The sequence below is a fragment of the Aquarana catesbeiana genome, linkage group LG09 (genome assembly GCF_042186555.1).
Source record: "Aquarana catesbeiana isolate 2022-GZ linkage group LG09, ASM4218655v1, whole genome shotgun sequence".
Classification (NCBI taxonomy): domain Eukaryota; kingdom Metazoa; phylum Chordata; class Amphibia; order Anura; family Ranidae; genus Aquarana; species Aquarana catesbeiana.
Window position 1 is genome coordinate 56,884,743 of NC_133332.1, and position 18,653 is coordinate 56,903,395.

General features: G+C 39.8%; 1 protein-coding gene across 1 annotated transcript in view; it reads right to left on the reverse strand.

Moving 5' to 3' along the window:
* Positions 1 to 464: 464 nt before the first annotated feature.
* LOC141107668 (cytochrome P450 2G1-like) overlaps positions 465 to 18,653 on the reverse strand; it is a 42,511-nt gene continuing 24,322 nt past the window's right edge. Inside the window, exons 6-9 of the mRNA XM_073598565.1 lie at positions 12,649 to 12,790; positions 10,633 to 10,820; positions 9,353 to 9,494; positions 465 to 2,741 (exon numbers count right to left, since the gene is read on the reverse strand). Coding sequence (XP_073454666.1) covers positions 2,560 to 2,741; positions 9,353 to 9,494; positions 10,633 to 10,820; positions 12,649 to 12,790 — 654 coding nt within the window. The 3' untranslated portion in view covers positions 465 to 2,559. The remainder of the gene's footprint in view (positions 2,742 to 9,352; positions 9,495 to 10,632; positions 10,821 to 12,648; positions 12,791 to 18,653) is intronic.

Consider the following 18,653-nt stretch of genomic DNA (forward strand, 5'->3'; position numbering starts at 1 on the left):
ACACATGCAGATGTGGTGTCTTTCTGGATGTCTTTCCCTTCATGGCTGTTTACCTGTAGAAGTCTTGGAGTCTGCTAAGTAACATTGCAACTACCTAATGGCATCCTGGCCCTAACCCTCTCTCCCAAAGTTCTGTTCAAGAGAAATAAAATCTCTTTGCATTCAAGAAGTGTCTGGTGCCCATTAATCTACCTTTCACTACACCCGCTATGCTTTACAACCCACTCTATACGGAAGGATGTCAGCAGCTCTTAGCTCTGGAGGTTCCTATTAGTCTAAAGGAGGCATGGGATCTTGCTACATAAGCAACAGAATAACAATCTTTCCTATGAATGTATGAAAGAATGCAACAGACTGTGAAAAATTCTAGCTCTAGTACTGTATTGAATCTTTATGAGATTCATTTATTCTGCATCTGCAGATGCCTGCTGTTGCTTCCTCTTTTTCTGTCCCGTTCTGCTCTCTATTTCCTTTTCCTTCCTCTCCCCTGTTTAGAACTCATGTCAAGAGGGAAATCTCTGTGTTACCACTTTGTAGAGTCAGAGCTATCAATGATTTTTTAAAAATGTATACTAAAACCTTAATTAAGGTTTATCCCAAGACACTAAAGTGACATTGAACAATATCCTTTATTCTATAAAAATAATTAATGCACATCCACTACTTAACAGTAACAGTTAAGTAACAGTAACAGCCCAGTAACAGTAATCAATTTTTCATGAAATAGTTTATTACTGTGTTTTATGCCTCCTTGTAACATCTTCTGTGAGCTCCTGATGTTCTCCTTTTACCAGTGGCGGCTGGTGTTCAATATTTTTTTCAGGGGGGGGGGGCAGCAAAACAACCACACAGCCAGTTGTCACACAACTGGGTGGGCTCAGGGCGCAGTGCTCTGTGCCCTGGGCCCACCCTTTTTTAAAGCCAATTAGAGCCTCAGGCTCTAATCATGTGCTAAAAAAAAACAAAAAAACAAAAAACATTGAAATCCATGCGTCCGGCACCCCACATGTAGATTAGGGGCCGGACACATGGATTGGGGGGGGGCGGTGTCCCTGCGCCCTTATGGACAGGTTGCCACTGCCTTTTACCCCTCAATTCAGTGTGTTTGGAACATGCAGTTCATCTTAGTTGTGGTCATGTGCACTGCTCTATGTACACTACAAATTCAGTAATCCAAAGTCCATTGTCCAACTACATTCCTTTCCTACATACAGTGGAGCCATGGAGAACAAACATAGCCACCCTCTAACAGGAAGTCAACTCACAGTAGCCGGAAAAAAAAGGAATTTGGAGATACAGAGGAGGCTGAGAGCAATAGAAGGGACTTTTTTGAGTTAACAATACATACTGCAATAGAAAATTATTTATTTACACCAGGGCTTAGTGTCACTTTAATGAACATTATTAAAGTGGACATTTAGCCAAACACTAATTAACTCAAAATCTACTGTCAGCCACATTCTAAAACTAGTCTATCTAACCCTTTAAAGCAAAAATCACTATACATACCTTTTCTGAAGCCGATCCGGTCTGATCTCCAGCAGTGGATGCTGTGTGGGAAATGCCTAGGAAGTGATGTCACCCATAGAGTTACTATGGGGCTTCCGTTGTCAGCTGCCTTTACTGCACACACCTGCACAGAGAAGCCACCACTGACAGCTCAGCATGGGACCGGATCAGAGCGGCTGCAGAAAAGATATGTATTACAATTTTTTACTTTACAGGCTTAGCCTAAGAATGTGGCTGCCAGTAGATTTTGAGTTAGCTTTTGGCTGAACTTCTACTCTACACACACACTAATACCCATTGAGTTCCATGTTTCAATAGTTCTTATTTAATTTTATAAAACAGGTAACAGACATACAATTTGTGGTCACAATATCGGGATACATGTGTAAAATACCCATTGAGTTCTAATATAACAAATAAGAGTTTATAAATAAAAAAGAATGAACTAACCTCTATTTCCAGTTTTTAGACGCAAACCTCCTGATATGCATTTTATTACACTGTTTTATCCAAGCAGATTACGATTTAAATCAACCAATAAGCTAAATACACACTATATACATATATGGAATCTGCTTTCCTTGCAATTTTTCAACAATCTTTTACTTTATTCAGCTAGTACAGAAGTTTACAAAGCCCTGCCAGACAACACAGTCAGATTGCTGACCTCAATTTTATCTATTTCTGATATGCAATACAGCTTTGGGCACCTCACAGCCACCAGCCTGTGATTGGACAATGAGTAATCAGTGGCATACTGTTTCCTTCTCCTCCTATTGGCATGTTATTTGTCACATGTGCATGCTGGAGAGTCTCAGTGGCTGAAAGGGTAACTCCCCTCTCCCAGTGTACTGTACAAGAGGTACCAACAGATATAGATTCTACAGATAATACATACTGCAATCTGTGGTATTTTATATTTGCCTGGAGTTCAGCTCTAACTTTTCATATAAAAATCAAATTCTTATGTGTATAATTTAATACAGAAAATGCTCCACATAGGCTGTAAGGTGGTAGGGTTGAGATATTCTCATTCTCTCTCTCTCTCGATTAACGAGGGAGGAAGCACAGTTCATAGGGAGGTGGAACGTTTCCAAATCCACTCATTTGTGGTGTAAGGTCTAGGTCTTGTGGGTCTACCGGGGATTTCAAGGTGAAGTTCTGTAAAATTGTAGTGAAAAACAAGAAGAGCTCCATTTTTGCAAGACCTTCGCCCAGACAGATCCGCTTCCCTGTGAAGCGAAAGAATTATAAATTACTAAAAAACAATCACTGATGGCATTTAGTGGAAGTGTAAAAAAAAAAAAACAGAGCAACATGAAAAGTGCAGTAATCTATAAAGCAGATTAAATGTTTGGATTCAAGAGTTAGCCTTTCTAAAATTGAAATTTCCATTCTAGGGAGGTTTTGGCAGTTAAATTGGAACTATGCTTAAAGTGGACCTTCAGTCATTTTTTTTAACTTTCCATCTATTAAATCTTCTGCCCTTGTTGTTTTAACTTTGGATAGTAAAACATTTTTTTGTTAGAATTGCTAGAATATTAATATTTTTATTGTGATAAATATTTAATTGCATTCAATTGGGGGGGGGTTCATACCAATATCAGATCACATTAAGCGCAGCGTTCATGTACCTATGTGGGGTTAACCACCGCCGCAAAAGAATGAAGGACAAATATTCTTATGATAGCCTACAGGAAAATGGCCGCGGTATACATTGGCATGGACTATGGGAAAATGGCAGCAGTAACCGCTATATAAATAAAGGGACTTTCGTCAGCCAACCATATCTCCCTGAGGAAGTCACGGGGAGTGACAAAACTAGTAGGAGGGACCTGAGGGGCTGACAATCGCAGAACAAGAAAGGGACAGTCTGAGTGTAATGGGCGTAGGGATTACTGATGGCCGAGGCTGCAGAGCCGGTTGAAAGGTGAAACATTCGTCCTAGCACCGTTGGCACATGTAATATATACATGCCTGACTACGTTTTTCCAAATGTGAATGCATATATGTTGTACGATTTTTTTTTTAATACATTTTTAAAAATGATGAAGCACTTTTGCAAGATGTGTTTGCTTTGCATGTGGTCGTTGTGATTGGAGTTCACAGACAGCATTAAGGAGGCATAATACTAAGAGGTGATCGATGTGACTGAAGCTTTTAAGGAGGAAAAATACCAGGAAGAGAGCTCCAGAGGATTAACCATTTTTCAAAGGCACATATATAAAGTCTATATGGTGAGGGCACAACTGGTGGAGGGAGCACAAGGATTCTGAGAATATACACAGAGGTGGATGATTGTGGAGAGATCGTTTCATCTATAATTGTTTTTACTTTTCACATAATGGACTTCAACGATGCTTTCACTATCATTTGATTTACATAAGGACACTTTGTGGAGACTAGGGATGGGCCGAACACCCCCCTGTTCGGTTCGCATCCGGAACATGCGAACAGGCAAAACATTTGTTTGAACACGCGAACACCTTTAAAGTCTATGGGACACGAACATGAAAAATCAAAAGTGCTCATTTTAAAGGTTAATATGCAAGTTATTGTCATAAAAAGTGTTTGGGGACCTGGGTCCTGCCCCAGGGGACATGTATCAATGTTTCCCGTGTCTATAACAGTCCGAGAGCAAAATTACATTTCTAAAGGAAAAGGTCATTTAAAGTACTAGCGCTAGTGCCGGCTATTAATGAATTGTCAGGCCCGACAATACACATAAAAGTCATTGAAAGTCATTGAAAAAAAGAAAATGTGTGGGGGTCCCCCAAAATTCCATTACCAGGCCCTTCAGGTCTGGTATGGAAATTAAGGGGAACTCCGTGCCAAAATGAAAACAAATGGCTTGGGGTTACCCCCAAAAATCCATACCAGGGTCTGGTATGGATTTCAAGGGGAACTCGGTGCCAAAATTTAAAAAAAAATGGCGTGGGGTTCCCCAAAAAATCCACACCAGACCCTTAACTGAGCACACAACCTGGCAGGCCACAGGAAAAGAGGGGGGGATGAGAGAACGCCCCCCCCTCCTGCACCGTACCAGACCACATGCCCTCAACATGGGGAGGATGTCCCCATGTTGATGGGGACAAGGGCCTCATCCCCACAAGCCTTGCCCAGTGCTTGTGGGGGTCTGCGGGTGGGGGGCTTTAACAAAGGGGACACCCAGATCCTGGCCTTCCCCTATGTGAATTGGTAAGGGGTACATTGTACCCCTACCATTTCACAAAAAGAAAGTGTCAAAATGTTAAATCACCGGGGACGGCTTGGGACAATTCCTTTATTAAAAATAAAAAAATGCAGGATTCCCGTTGCATCAGAGGGGGGTGGGGTCACCCGCACATGTCACTGGGAAACCCCAGCATTACCCCTTGCCAGAGGGGGACGGGGTCACGTGATGGGCGTCATTAGCTGGGTGTACCCCCGGAGGAGGCAGGATCCTGTGCGTGTTCCTCGCTGGAGTCGCTGGAGATCATCCATCGCTGGAGATCGAGAATTGGATTACATCGCTGGAGTAGGAACATGGATTTATTGGATTACGTCGCTGGAATCTCTTTTTTATTTTTTATTTTTTATTTTTAATAAAGGAATTGTCCCAAGCCGTCTCCTGTGGTTTTTTTTTTTAACATTTTGACACTTTCTTTTTGTGAAATGGTAGGGGTACAATGAACCCCTTACCAATTCACGGGGGGCGGGATCTGGGTGTCCCCTTTGTTAAAGGGGGCTTCCAGATTCCGATAAGCCCCCCGCCCACAGACCCCCACAACCACCGGGTAAGGGTGGTGGGGATAAGACCCTTGTCCCCATCAACATGGGGACATCCTCCCCATGTTGAGGGCATGTGGCCTGGCATGGTTCAGGAGGGGGGGGGCGCTGTCTCGTCTCCCCCTCTTTTCCTGTGGCCTGCCAGGTTGCGGTCTCAGATAAGGGTCTGGTATGGATTTTTGGGGGGAACCCCACGCCATTTTTTTCTTAATTTTGCGTGGAGTTCCCCTTAATATCCATACCAGACCTGAAGTCCCTGGTAATGGAATTTTGGGGGACCCCCATGCTTTTTTTTAATTAATAAATGACTTTTATGTGTATTGTCGGGACTGACCATTCATTAATAGCCGGCACTAGCGCTAGTACTTTTAAATGACTTTTTTTTCTTTTAGAAATTATCATTTTGCTCTCAGACTGTTATAAACACAGGAAACATGCGCTACTTTACAGGCATAGTATAGACACCCCCCAGGTACAAAATTTAAAGGAACATTTCACTTTTATTGTTTCACTTTAAGCATTATTAAAATCACTTCTCCCGAAAAAACAGCTGTTTTTAAAACTTTTTTTTGCATTGATACATGTCCCCTGGGGCAGGACCCAGGTCCCCAAACACTTTTTATGACAATAACTTGCATATTAACCTTTACAATTAGCACTTTAGATTTCTCCCATAGACTTTTAAAGGGAGTTCTGTGGCTTTTCGAATTTGCTGCGAACACCCCAAATTGTTCGCTGTTCGGTGAACAGGTAAACAGTCAATGTTCGAGTCAAACTCATATTTGACTCGAACAGATAGCCCATCTCTAGTGGAGACATATTTGGCACATTGCACTTTATTTTGCTTACAATTGTATATTATTCATTATATCCCTAAGGGATATTCCTATGTCTATTTAGTTTAGCACTGCACTTATTTTATTATTTTTTATTATTATTGTTTTTTTACATTATTTAAAATATGGGAAGTGCGGGCACTTTTGCTGTTTTAGCATAGCAGCTCACAAGGTTTCACATATTCATGTTTTAGGTCACAGCACGCTGTTCTCTATGGGGTAGTTGGAAGGAAACGGACTGAATGCCCATTTCCTTCCGACTGTCATCTGATCCGATCCAACCCAACAGAATAATGGGGAACGTATTATTATCCGTCTGCTTTTAGTGGACCAGAACGAATGCCAGGTGTCAGCAGACACATGTCCGCTGGCATTGTCCGCGCCATGCAGAACAATGGGTGGTCTGATTGGGTCTGTCTGAAAAACGGACAGGTGGACCGATCGGTCCGCTGGTCTAAAAGGGGCCTTAATCTTTGACAAACAACCTAGAATTTTAATAATTCGCTCTTGTTACACTGATCCTCCTACCAGCCAATCAGGAAGTGAGTCCTGAGACTCATCACACGATTTGCTGAAAGGACAGGCGATCCTATTGAACACCTAGGAGGAGGAGGAGGGAGGAGATGCATGGCAGAAGCCGCCGTATTGCAGGGGAGAAGGAGACATGCTAGAAGCCACCGCCCACTGCCCACCGCCCATCTCCCGTAGGAGCGCTTCGCGCCCACAATGGGGGGATGGGGGGGTTGCCGCCGACCGACCCGGGGGGGTAATTGTTTGCCGCCCCCCCCCAAAAAAAAAACACCAGCTGCCATTGTCTTATGGTATGCTTTTTACATACAGGAAAGCTACCTGAGCAAAGCACTTCTTGTAGCTTAAGTTTGAGACCAAGAACAATACCCTTATTCCATTAATCTGTTATATTGTGCATATCTGCTGGTAGTTAACAGGGTAAGTGGGGATACTTATCTTATCATTCTCTAAAATATGTGTATTTAGGCATGGGGTTAAATATATATTTTTTCCTTTTTAGGGGATTCTCCATTAGTGTGCTCTCATGCTTGCTCAAGGATATGTTGTCTCCTTTGGTGCCTACAGTGCACCCTCCTCCTGTCTGACATGGGTCACATATGGGTGTTTATATCATACCTCATTAGTAAGTTTTTGAAAAAATATTTTTGTTGGATATATATTGTAATATGTTAGAAATTTTGTGTATTTTGTATATGTTTCGATCAGGGTTTCTCAACCAGGGTTCATTGGAACCCTGGGGTTTCTCCAGAGGTTGCTAGGGGTTCCTTGAACAATGAGCAATTACTGCCTCTCAGATAAGTTCCCACTAACACTAATGATATTTCTAGCTATCTGTAAGGGGATAGTTCTTCCCACTGACTACAAGTGTAAGGAGCATTCTTCCCACTAACATCACACTAATGTATCATTGATTAGATATAGTTATTTTAGCAGGGGTTCCCTGAGACCAAAAAGTTATTTCAAGGGTTTGTGTTGAAAAGGTGGGTTTAGATTTTAAAATTCCTCCTGAGGAAGCAGAATTCTTCAAAACATGTTGAGGGCAAGGATGGTGAAACTCCCCATGCAAAATACATAGTGACATCAGTGACTGAGTGCTGTTGAACATTAATGATATGGGAGTTCTCCTTCCTCCTAGCAGCTATAGCAACCGCTAGCAGTAATTATAAGTAAAAAGTAGGGGTGGTTGACCCACTACTGTCTATTTTTAATGCAACGTTGTTCATTTTATACTATTTTTATGGTCATGTGATATTGTGGAGGATTGGACCCCACCTGTGTGGACTTGATCCACAGACGTGGGATCCCTTACCTTTTTGTTTTCATGGAAATTTTTCAATAAAGTTTTTTTTGTACAACCTTGATCTCATTACGTGGTAGCTTCTGCCTTTGTTGGCATTCCTGGGTCCACTCTGGTCCCCCTCTCCTTCTTTTTGGAACCATCGTTAATCTCCTGCCCATACACAGTTCTAATTTTGTCCGGTTCCTGCTGTTCCTGCTGAGATCCGAACCTTCTATGGCCGGCCATAGTCTAGCTAGACAATCTTGTAGGTTGTATAAGGGAGTTATTTTACTGTACCATCAATGGGTCTGATGAAGACCAAGTGCTTTCAGTTCTAACACCATAGTGAAAGCCATTTACCATCAGCTAGCATAAGCATGTACTTTCTATCTCCTGTACTTTCTCTCCTGTGTGTCTGCACTGAGTTTAGATTTTATGCTCTCTCCTAGACTTGTACTATGTTTATGTTATCAGGTTCCTTTTTCACTGGAGCTCCTAAAACCCTCAAATACAGCCAGCAATCAAATGCTACCCATGATATACTGCATGTAATATGAAAGATTTGGCTGTTGGGTGCCCAATGCAGAGATCCAGTTCCACAATAGCTGAACATGTTAGTAAAATGTGACGTACAACAAAATGACAACACTGTAAAGGTGGCATCAAGGTCAGACCAATATAGAAGCCTAAGCCAAAGTACTTGAATGATTACAGTAATACAAGTTGAAAGTAATGAGCCACACCATTCACCAAGTCCAGTTACAACTTTATTCCAATAAAAGTCAGGGGGACAATCCAAAGAGTAGCCAATGTGTTTCAGGGATCAAAAACACCCCCTCCATCAGGGCGTGATTGAAAACAATGTGAATGGACTAGAAATGAATTAGACCGTTAATGTTATTTTTTCCCCATGCAATTACAAGCACAGGTCTTGTCAGCAGCTGGTTTGGCTGGTTATTGAAATAAAGTTGTATCTGGACCTCTTAGCAGTGGTATGGCACTTCAATTTCCATTTTTGTTACATTACACTACAATTCAAGGAGACAAAGGAGATCCTTTGTTGTGTAGAATCCACCTGCCCAGAAACCTTAATATTTTTAAATCAACATCAGTTCTTTAAGACAGTAATATCAATAAGATAACATTATGGGTCTAGCAATATTTTCCCACATTCCTCAACTATCTGAAAGATTACCGTGGCTCAGCTTTCTTATTTTTGTTTGATAAAGCCCCTGTTCTCTAGTCAATTAAAGTTGCCTGCTGTTTCCATCATCGTATTGAGTAATGCCCAAATTCTCAGAATATTTATGCATCCTGGGGGCCATCACTTCATCTACATGGTGCAATGATACTGGTAATACTATGTGTGTAGTACTGTAGATGGCACACAGGTGGGTATGTTGATCCTACAGTATTTAGTGATGCATACCTGAAGAGAATGGCATAAATCCATCATTCCTACGGAACTTCCCATTTTCATCCAAGAAATGTCCAGGATTAAACTCATTGGGGTATTTAAACTGCTTGGGGTCTCGGAGAACAGAGCCAAGCACGGTATACACAGTGGTGTCCTATAAAAGTTGATGTGATGTTATATAAGATGTAAAAGTATACACTTAATAAGGTCAGTCGTTGACTCTGTGTCTGTTCTGAAGACTGAGAACTATATAATAACACCCATATTAGTACTGTAGGATTGCTATCCATCAATGTGTTCAGACACCTGCATACTTCCTAATGGATACCAACAAGACATATATGGATTTACTCTTGCTTTGTTCAGTTTGAGTTTTAGCCTAGTACATGTCTCATTTGATTTAATACTGGGATCATAATGGTTTATTGCAAGAAAATGTCCATAAAATAAGTAAAAAAAAAATAAAAATAATATATATATATATATATATATATATATATATATATATATATATATATATATATATATATATATATATATATATATATATATATATATATATATATATATATATATATATATTTATTTTTATTTTTTTTTTACTTATTTTTATATATATAAAAACAGAAAAAACTGTTGTTTATACAAAGAGATCGTATAAAACAAAACCAAAGACACTCCCATCTCAACCTACCGATTAGCCCACAACCAACTGAATTGTCTTATCTGACAGGTTTTCTTTGGTTTTGTTTTGCATGCATTGCCCTTCCATGCGCTCCTTGCTGCAAAGGCCAGTTATAGGTGAGGGCAGTAACTATTTATTTGTAGTAAGATCATATAAGCCTGATTATGACAGAATATAAAGTGGCATGCTTTCATATTAAAAATTCAATTTTGAAATGTAGATATAGTTAATGACTGTATTGTCACAAGTATGCATTTATTTACGTTCGACAGCAGGTAGATAAACTTGGTCTTAGCCCTAAGCCCCACTTTAGTTAAAACCAAACGTGAGCACAGTTAGTATACATGTGTTTATTTATTTAGGATAAAGAGAAAAATGCAGTAATCAATAGAGACTATGCACAATCAACTATTTACTGATCTATCTTCAGAAAAAGTGAAATCTGATTGGTTTCCATGAATTAATGCACTTTGCATACTATCTTTGTTTTGTGTACTTCCTAAATATGCAATATAATAATATATATGCAATATACAATATGTGCTAACCTATTTTTTTTGGCTAACTAAAGCTAGCCAAAAAAATAGGTTGGCACATATTGTTTTACCTTTGGAATGATGAAATCTCGGAAGTGCACATCACAAGTCACTTTGTGGGGGACTCCCATTGGGGAGAGGTCAAGGAATCTCTGAATCTCATGGATCACAGCATCCATATATGGCATACGAGACCGATCTTCAATACAAGGAGCCCGGTTCCGGCCAATGACATGGTCTATCTCTTTGTGGATTCGTTCTGCAAAAATAGAAACCATGGAAGCAGGAGGATGGAAGCAGGTGATTTAGAATAATGTTAATTTAATTATCTGATTTAATTATCAGAAACTTCTGAATTTATAAAAAAACAAAACAAAAAGGTCTATAATTGAATAAATGAAATAAATAAATGAATGGCTATTTGACAGCCAGTTACAGTATATGGCTCATCTAATGTTTTATAACACGAGAACTAAATGTTGCTTGATTTAATGAATGTAGTTCTTTATTTAGTAGTCGTTTTTTTTGCTTTTAATACAACTAGTATAAATAACTGATCTGACTATCTAAGCCCATGTCAATAACAATAAACGGGCCTCAAACCATTACAGTTCCTTGAAAAAGTATTCACACCCCTTGAATTTTTCCACATTTTGTCATGTTACAGCCAAAAAACGTAAATGTATTTTATCGGGATTTTATGTGATAGACAAACACAAAGTGGCACATAATTGTGAATTGGAAGGGAAATGATAAATGTTTTTCAAAATTATTTACGAATAAATATCTTAAAAGTGTGGCATACTGTAGTCAGCCCCCTGAGTCAATATTTTTTTTTAAATATTTTATATTTTGTAGAACCACCTTTCACTGCAATTACAGCTGCAAGTCTTTCTGGGTATGTCTCTACCATCTTTCCACATCTAGAGTGACATTTTTGCCCATTGTTCTTTGCAAAATAGCTCAAGCTCTGTCAGATTGACTGGAGAGCGTCTGTGAACAGCAATTTTCAAGTCTTGTCATAGATTCTCTATTGGATTTAGGACTAGGCCATTCTAACAAATATGCTTTGATCTAAACCATTCCATTGTAGCTCTGGCTTTATGTTTAGGGTCATTGTCCTGCTGGAAGGTGAACCTCCACCCCAGTCTGTAGTCTTTTGCAGACTTTAAGATGTTTTCCTTCTAAGATTGCCCTGTATTTGGCTCAATCCATCTTCCCATCAACTCTGACCAGCTTCCCCGCCCCTGCAGATCCTCCAGAGTTACCATGGGCTCTGCTTCTCCGATTAATTCTCTCCTTGCCCGGCCTGTCAGTTTAGGTTTACGGCCATGTCTTGGTAGGTTTGCAGTTGTGCCATACTCTTTCCATTTTCGGATTAAGGATTGAACAGTGCTCCGCGTGATGTTCAAAACTTGGGATATTTTTATATAACCTAATCCTGCTTTAAACCTCTCCACAACTTTATCCCTGACCTGTCCGGTGTGTTCCTTGGCCTTCATAGAGCTGTTTGTTAACTAAGGTTCTCTAACAAACCTCGGAGGGCTTCACAGAACAGCTGTATTTATACTGATACTAAATTACACACGGACTCTATTTACTAATTGGGTGACTTCTGAAGGCAATTGGTTCCACTAGATTTTAGTTAGGAGTATCAGAGTAAAGGGGGCTGAATACAAATGCACGCCACACTTTTCAGATTTTTTTTGTAAAGGATGTTTGAAAACCATTTATCATTTTCCTTCCACTTCACAATTATGTGCCACTTTGTGTTGGTCTATCGCATAAAATCCCATTAAAATACATTTAAGTTTTTGGTTATAACATGACAAAATGTGGAAAATTTCAAGGGGTATGAATATGTTTTCCAGGCACTGTATCTCCATGATGAAGTATGAAATGCATTGGAGTGAAGGACAACAGTTGGGAAGTCATGCTGTGAACTTGTCTTATTACATTAAAATGTTTTATTACTTGGGATGTCATTGGTGTTCCCCAAGGTCCTATATTATACCCACAACTTCTTTCCCACTCTCCACTACCTTCTGTGTTTTTTAGTCCTTTACTTTTTTAAGAACTTTACAAACCTTCAACATCTGCGTGTTTGAGCAGAATCAACAGTCCATAACGCAAAGTTGTGCTGACAGATTCTGTACCAGCACTAAACAAATCGAATGTGGTATGCACAATTCCCTCCATGTGAAATTCAGTTTGCAGCACATCTTTTTCCTAAAGAATTGAGAAGACAACTTAGATGTCAAAAATGAGAATAAACAAGGAAGCGACATTATATTTAAACTGACTGATGTCAATTTACCAAATGACCCGAATGCTTTCCTCCTACATCTTGCCCCACTCTCGGCCAAACGTTATAAGAAATCACTTCTCATCCATCTCTTAAATGCCGCAAAGGCCTGTATCCCTATGTTATAGCAACAAACCACTGCCCCATCACTTAGCCTTTGGTTTGGCAAAATTAAAGAAACCCAGGTTATGGAAAAGACTGTGAGTTTTGTTAATGGCACTGGAGAACAATGTCATAAAACCTGGTTCTATTGGACAGACTTTCTTTACTCATCAGCTTATCAGTCTTTTGTGATGGATGCTTGAGAAGCAATGATTCAGTTATAACTGTACTCAAGCTTTCGGATCTGAAGTGCACCCTCCTCTCAACAGAATCCTCTACAATTTTTCCATCCTTAACCCCCCCCCCCCCACTCTTCCCCATCCTATTTCCTCTCTTTTTTTCTCTTCTATCTTATACACTAGAACTTTTTTCGCTTCGAGAGATACCTACGGCAAAGTTTTTGTTCATGTACCTACCCATCTGTTTGCTCTGCTTATATGCAGAAATATACCCGGCATTCTTCCTGTTCTGTCCTCAGTCTCGGCTACTGGAGACATTTTGAGTTAGATGCCAGGTTCCAAGCCAGAATGACGGATAATTCTTCATATACTAAGTCGTTGTCCAAGGAGGTATTAATATATGTTCATAACATATTCAACTGAAATGCTGATCTCAATCAAATAGCTGAGAGAGGAAGGAATTGTCTCTAACTTGATACGCTCTGCCTTATTGTATTCCTAATGTACCTTCTTATATACTGTACAAATAGATCTACGAGTATTTATGTAATGTATGTTTTTCCCAGGTCTCTCTACTTGTCTGTAATTTTGCTTTGCAAAATTGAAAATAAAGAATTTATAAAAAAAACAGGAAGTGCAAGAAAACCTCTCCAAAGTAAGTGAATCCTTGGTTGTCTCCAGGGTTAGCAAAACTAGTGCCCCCACTGAAAGAGTTCCCCTCTATTATAGTTAAAGGGAGAACCCCAAATTTGGACTATTCTTTGAATTTCACTTGATGTGATAAAGGTAAACGGGACAAACAGAGAGGGTGACTCTCCCTAATGGTAGCACAGACAGCAATAAAAACTGACAGGAGTTCAAATCTCTTCCCACTCCATCCAAAACCAAAAAAAAAAGTTTTGTCTTCAGTTATACTTTACCCACTTTAGCTCATGCACCAGTATACCCTAGAGAAATGTTTACATTTGTACTATAGACCTATTTATTTAGCAGTAACTTTTATGATTACTCAAGATGCCGAAGTAACACATATAGGGCTAAAATTTTAAAGCAGTGAATGTGACATTCACCAGACATTCACTCCAGATTTATCTTTTTGGTGCATGTGACTTAAATTATAGAGAACAATATGTAAGGCCACTGTGAAAGGGGAAGTAGATATAACACACGGTTCACACATAAGCAGAGTACAGGGCTCCGGATTATTAATTCTGAACAGGCAAAGGTGGTTTTTCAACTTTCTCTGAGTTTTGGTATCCCTGGCTTGGGTTTCACAGTTTGGAGATTTCTAAGAGTTTTTGGGGGGAAGAAATATCCAACCCAGTGTACAGGTCTTGCAGGAGAGTGGCAGGCTTAGTGTGCAGGTACACACTACCCTTAAAATGAAGGATTTGGGCATGGTGTAGGGTTAGAATTAGGAGACAGGTGTGTTCCACTCAACAGACAGGCTAGAGGAGAGATTCCTTCTCTATAGGGCTGGGAGAGTTGAGATGGCTAAGTGAGTCTATGAGACGGAGAGAGCCAAGATGACTAGGCAAGTCCAGGGAACTGAGGGAATCTGGATGTCTCAGAAAAGTGAGAGAGCCCAAGTGTAAAGAGAACCCTCTATCGAAAGGCCAGGGAGTGGGCCAATGCGTCATGGTGCTGCAACTGAAAAAGCCGAGAGAGCCAGTAGAGCTGGGAAAGCTGAATTAACACAGAGGTACTGTGTAAGATACCAATTGCCAAGGTTGAGGCTTAAGAAGTGGCGCTGCTGAAGAGGGAACCAGGTGGCCTGGCATTAACTTTGTTACCCTTTTTTGTTGGTGAAAATCCCTGCATGGGCAACTTTTCTTCTGAGCTTTAATTTCTTTAATAAAAATCGTCTGACAAGCCCTAAACCACAGTTCGGACTGGCATAGACTCACTAAAAATGCTTCTACCACTGAGATTCCAAACATATCACACCCTGTAGTGAATATTTGATAAACATCACATTCACTGCTGTATAAATATGTCCCATAATTTTTTCTTTATAAGTCTTTTTTATAGAAATGTTGACTTCAAGAGATGTTTTTCCGTCTGTGGATGCTAAGCACAAAGAAAGTCATAAAAGTAAAAAATATGCTTTTTTTTTCCCCCCACTCTTACTGATATTAGTTTAAAACAACTTGTGTTAGATTAAAAAAAAATATATTTTTTTTCTTGTGATTCCTTTAATTTGTCATAAGTCTAACATTACTTCCACAAAGCACAGCATTTTTTAATTTTTTTTTAACAAGAGAAATGAATGTTTCATTTAAATTTTGTTTATTTTTTAAAATCAATGTTACAACACCAACTATAGAAATTTAAATATCAATGATAACAAAAAACTAGCTAATGGGGAAATAAGTTAATTAGGGCTGATTAAGGCCTACTAAAGATTAATAAGGGGTTAAACAACCCCTGTGCAGGTAAAATACCACAGAGCTTCAACATCTGTTTGAACAGCAGTCCGTAACGCAATGTTGTTTTTTATTTTTTATTTTTTTTAGCCTCTTGAAAAGCAGACTGCTATAAGTATCCCCTCGTGCCTTTGCATGTTGCAATTTGGCACACACCTGTGGACACTCATAATGATCTTTCTTGATTAAGTACACACTTCTCAAGGTTCCTATTAACAAGATTCCTGAGGGAATGTTTCCTTCTTAAATCTTAAAGGGGGCAGTTCTAGTGCCTGAAATGTGTTGGCTATGTTTCTTATTTTCTGTGGAATTTTAGCAATAACAAAAATAAATATGGACCCTTAAGACAACCGAATGGCACTATTTTTGATGTTCTTGCTGTAAGCACCCCTGGCAGTGATTAGTAAAATAAAATACAATTTTTTTGTATTAATCACATACATATATTAGAATACAAAACTTTTCCTAATACGTTTATTAAAAGTACATCTAATTGCAAAACTTATTTAAGTTACAGAAAAGGTAGAACCCTTGACAGGTTATAGTTTCTCTTTGTGTCCCAGTGGGGAGACTTTCCTTCAAATCCTGTCCAAAAGATCCAACATTAAAAAGACCAATGCATTTCAGGGGATTTAAAGACCCCTTCTTAAAAACTGTAAGATTCAGATGAAAGCCAAGGATCAACAGGTGTTCTAAATTAATGATAGGGATATTGCATAACACAAATATCTAAAAAAGCCTCTAATAGCCTGGTTATTCTGGTTACCTTGAATGACTTGAATGACCATGTTGCATAACAGCAAACGGGACTCCACGGCGGGAAACAAGCATCTTTAGTTGAGTATTCTTTATCTGTATCTGTCATTACTTTTAATAAATGTTATACTTTTAAGTATTTGTGTGATCTCTCTTTGCACATATCGAACACAACCCCAAAAACATGACAAAACAATTAACTGCATGTATTATCTTAAAATGGAATGCCAACAGATGGCTCTCAATCAGATCTTTGATACTACACAGTCTGTTAAACCGATCCATGCAGTGAGCCCATAAAATATAGTGACTCTAGACTTTATTCCATACTTAAAAGCGTACATCCCCCAAAAATGTGTTTTGTGATTAAAAAAAACAAAAAACTTTTGTACTATTCCACTTTTGGCACTCATAGATCATACAACAGACATATAACATAACATATATGCCTTGATCCTATTTTAAAAGGACTTCCACTATGAAATGCTTCTTGAGCAGCCTAATCCCATACACACTATTAGATTTTCTGCAGATTTTTGTCTTCAGATTTACCAAAACCATGCAGTGCAAGGGCCTGCCTGATTGCATACAAATTGAAACTCTTATGCCCTGTACACACGATCGGATTTTCCGATAACAAAACCGTGGATTTTTTTCCGAAGGATGTTGGCTTGAACTTGTCTTGCATACACATGGTCACACAAACGTTGTCGGAAATTACGAACGTCAAGAACGCGGTGAAGTACAAGATGTACGACGAGCCGAGAAAAAGGAAGTTCAATAGCCAGTGCGGCTCCTTCTGCTTGATTCCGAGCATGCATGGACTTTTGTGCGTCAGACTTGTGTACACACGCTCGGAATTTCCGCCAATAAAGTTTGTTGTCGGAAAATTTGATAACCTGCTCTCAAACATTTGTGTGCGGAAATTCCGAAAGCAAATGTCCGATGGAGCATACACATGGTCGGACTTTCCGACAACAAGCTCACATCCTATATTTCCCATTGGAAATTCCGACCGTGTGTACGTGGCATAAAGGTTTGACCTCCTATTATATAGTTTTGTTAAATCTGAAGACAAAAATCTGCATAAAATCTAATAGTGTGTATGGGGTAATCTACATGTCTCTACTTATTATCAATAAATCTGAGAACTTTCCAATCCAGTGCTACCACAACACTGTCACAAGGAAGTGGGTGGAAATCCTATCCAATGTAAGGTAATTGCCCACGTAGACAGTTGTTGCTGGAACAGGCATCCTTACTGGAAGATCTCTCCCTCCATTCCTGTTCTACTTGGACCTGTCAAAATTTTGATGATGACTTTTATGACATTGGTCATCACGGTAAAAAGGGGTTAAATGAACACTTTACCACTAAAATTATACTTTAATGTTTGATCACTTAGGTTCCAGATAAACCTTTTTACTTTGCTTTAAAGTGATACTAAAGTCTCAGAATTTTAAGAAAAAAAAAATGACATGTCATACTTACCTGTTCTGTGCAGTGGTCTTGCACAGAGCAGCCCGGATCCTCTTCTTCTCAGGTCCCTCGCAAGCAGTCCTGGCCCATCCCGCCTGGTGATTGCCCCCATAGCAAGCAGCTTGCTATGTGTGCACCCTAGCCGAGCCGCTGTTCTGTGTCCATTCAGACATGGAGCCACGGCTCGGCCCCACCCCTATCTCTCCTCATTGGCTTACTGACTTTGGTTGACAGCACCTGGAGCCAATAGCGCCTCACTGCTGTCTCAGCCAATGAGGAGTGAAAGTCCCAGGCAGCCGAGTCACTCATGCAACATTGCTCAGGTATTAGGGTGCTGAGGGGGACTGCTGCACACAGAAGGTTTTTACAAAAATGGGGTGTAAAAAACCTTCGGCCTTTACAACCACTTTAAGATATATACAGTATCTCACAAAAGTGAATACACCCCATTTTTGTAAATATTTTATTATATCTTTTCATGTGACAACACTGAAGAAATGACACTTTGCTACAAAGTAAATCAGTGACTGATATTTGGCGTGCAGTACTGTGGTCCACCAGCAGGTGTCTCCTGGCAGTCTGGAACTGCCAGGGGAGCTTTCCCCTGTTGGTAGTATTATGTGATCTTTGGGCCCCAGTACTGGCGTCCACCAGCGGGTGGCTCCTGGCAGTGTGGGGCCGACATCATCTCCTGCAATCAGGCATCACCTGAGTCTGATTGAGATGTGTATAAATACCCTGCAGACACACTTATGCCTTGCCTTGTTATCTTGCTTGTGCCTTGATTTGTGCCTGCTGCCTGAAGACCTGAACCTGTTCCTGAAACCTGTTACCTGAGGACTGCC